The sequence below is a fragment of the Poecilia latipinna genome, unplaced genomic scaffold (genome assembly GCF_001443285.1).
Source record: "Poecilia latipinna isolate Pla-1442-1.1 unplaced genomic scaffold, P_latipinna-1.0 Scaffold1481, whole genome shotgun sequence".
NCBI classification, from domain to species: Eukaryota; Metazoa; Chordata; class Actinopteri; order Cyprinodontiformes; family Poeciliidae; genus Poecilia; species Poecilia latipinna.
The window spans coordinates 78736-81662 of NW_015114097.1; the positions used below are offsets into that span (position 1 = coordinate 78736).

The window sequence follows — 2927 nt, forward strand, 5'->3', positions numbered from 1 at the left end:
CTCCCCTCTCTTGCAGGTACTGCATACCCCCAATAAATCTTTTAGGGGTACGCAGTACCTGACCGTACCCGCCTACTTTCACCCCTGTTTATACGAGAAGCAGAGAAGTGTTGCACCGTATGTGCGAGTAAAACAGTGATGCGGTTAACAAGGACAAAACAACTTTAAATAATTCTTAGCATCTCATATCAGCCATTAGCAAGGCTAAAATAGTTAGTATTATTAAAACAACGGTATTCTCCAGACACTACAGACTATTTCTTTATATCTTAGTTTTCTAATGGGCTAACAAAATGTCAAAATCCTGTATTTTGTCGGATAGTTAGAAGTAGAAAGATAAAAAGAATAAAACAGCATGTTTGCTGTACCGTATTCAGCCTTCCTGTCATCTGCTGAAAGTATTGCTCTCTCTAGCTCTCTTGCAGCCTGAATGACCCACAGACATTTTTCAGCATATCAATGAAAATACTTTTTTCTTTTCAATTATTTCTTATCTTCCTGTGCTTCAAGTGAGTTCATTTTAATCACTTCTCTGATACAGAAAATCATAATGGCGAGTTTGCTTTCCAACTTAATTGTTTCCATAATAAACTTGCTTTTCCTGAAGACCTGAAAGCTATTCTTGGTACACCTTTAGCTAAAAAAAAAACAACATATTTAGCTGGATATTTTACCTTTTTGGAGCAACACAAGTACAAGCTGATTTTAGCTGGGTAGCTTGTTAGTCTATTGTAATTTAAAAACAGCATTGCCTTAACAGTAATGGGTGCTACTCCTTTAGTTCCCAAGCAACAGCTGTCAGTGTTTCTCACAAGTAGAAATATTTCTAACTAGCCAAATTGTTTGTTGTTGTAGGTTAGGGAAATGTGTGGGAGTCTTTTTTACGGCAGCTAACTGGCAATGTACAGCAATAGAAGTTTTTGACTTTTTTTAAACCTACTGGTAATTGACCCATGTTTAACCTGGATCTGTTCCTGGATGACCAAAGTCTCAGAGGAAATGCAAAAAACTCAGAGACAAAAATTCAGACGCTACTTCACATTATCACCAGAGAGCTTTTCAAACTCACAAACAATTCTGTGAATTTATGCATAGAGAATCCATATGAAAATGTTCTCACTTTTTCAAAATTTTCATGGATTTTCAGTGTTTTGTTTGTCAAAATTATCCTTGTTCTTTAGCCCTGTAATTCCTAAATGGAGCGCCGGCGATCCAGTCAAATTTTCAGTATTGTAATTCCCACACTTTGCGCCATCTGAAGAATTCCAGTGGTTTCTGAAAGGGCAGACGTTGCGCTTTCAAGCCAATATTGGGCGATTACGGTAATTTCACTGGGGAATTCTTTTAATAAATAGTAAATTGGGAAAATAACTTGCTAGTTAATTAAAGTTCCAGTTTTTATGTATAAATGAGCAAATATATTTACTTACAGGACATTTAAAGAATCGCGTACAATTAAAATAGGCAAAAATATCTGGGTGGATATTTTTAATTTAGGACATAAAGGATATTTAAAATATAAATATCTTCTTTGCCATCAAATATTTTTTAGTTTCCTCCAACAAGCTAGTTGTTTACATCTGCTTTAAACTGAGACCGGTCTGTTCACATGAAGTTGTTTTTAACATTGCATATTCCACCTTTAATGAATGTTTAACCAACATCTAAAGGAGGTCACAGTTTTATCCACAATCGCTTTGCATTTAATTGCAAGCACAGGACTCTCGGCTTGTTGAACTCTTAATCCTTCGGGATCTGCCACATATTAGATTTTTTTGACTAAACCAGATTAAGGAGGTAATATGATTTAGGGACTGTGATGAACAACCAGGTCAGCAAGTCGTCAGCTGGTCGTCTGCAGATGATCTGTAGATATTATCACTTCTTTAGTTTTTTGGGTTTTTATTTTATTTTATTTTTTAGATCTGCTGCATAATCTTCGACTAAGTCGGACAAACACAAAAGCGATCTCAGAAATGCACAAATCTCCTCGTGTCCCAATTCGCCCTGATAAACTTCATTCATTCCAATCTGAACTCGGCCATCTGAACCAGAGAGGGAGAGTCGGGAAGCACAGAGACGCTTGAAGGCAGTTTCTGAACTGCTGTTTCTGACAGAGCCACTCACATTAATTGAGCCTCTGTGACAGGAAGTGCCAGCGGGCTCTTAGTGGTCATTGTTAAGAGGGTCAGGAGAATCAAAGTGAAGCATGACACGCATGCAGTCAAGTTAACCAGAGCCTCTATGGCGTCCTCATGGGACGCTGCTAAAAACTTGACTGGCGCCTGCTTGGCAGTAGCTCCAGTGTCGTAGGGAGAGAGAGAAATGTTCAAGGACGAATTTTTAATCCGTTAATGGCATGTAACAGATCCTGTATCGCATGTAGCGCCTACCTGACATTCCACACCTGGCCTGGTGTAAGTTGATCCCTACTCAATGTGTGCAAACTAATCTTGTCCAGCAGTCTTGCAAGCGTTACACATGCGTGTGTGTTTGTGTGTGTTTTGCGCTCCCCAGGACCTGTCCACTCTGCAGTGTGACGTGTGTATCTTGGTGTTCTCAGTGACCGACAGGCGAAGTTTCCACCGCACCGCCCAGCTCCGCCTCCTCCTCAGGGAGTCCCAGCCACAAACGCCCATCATCCTGGTGGGCAACAAGAGCGACCTCGTCCGGTCCCGGGAAATCAGCTCAGAGGGTAGGTAGAGCTCAGGTCTCTAAAGCTGTACGCACCCACATCTGCTGATGACTTTGAAACTGCTTCACGGCTCAAACTAAACATAGAGGTCTGATATTTCTCCATACTCGCCTAAACATTTTTTAAGGGAGTCTTGTGTTTCTGATGTCTGCCCTGAACCCCATGAAGGTCAGGACTCGATGTAACAAGTTTATTATGACATACCTTTCCTATAGTTTGATGCTCCTTTAAA

The 2927-nt window shown here is 40.2% G+C and overlaps 1 protein-coding gene across 2 annotated transcripts in view; it reads left to right on the forward strand.

The window, feature by feature from the left end:
- Nucleotides 1–2927, forward strand: part of rem2 (RAS (RAD and GEM)-like GTP binding 2) — a 60399-nt gene that overhangs the window by 35748 nt on the left and 21724 nt on the right. For both annotated transcript variants that reach the window (XM_015057660.1, XM_015057659.1), the window contains one exon: nt 2518–2695. In XM_015057660.1, coding sequence (XP_014913146.1) covers nt 2518–2695 — 178 coding nt within the window. The remainder of the gene's footprint in view (nt 1–2517; nt 2696–2927) is intronic.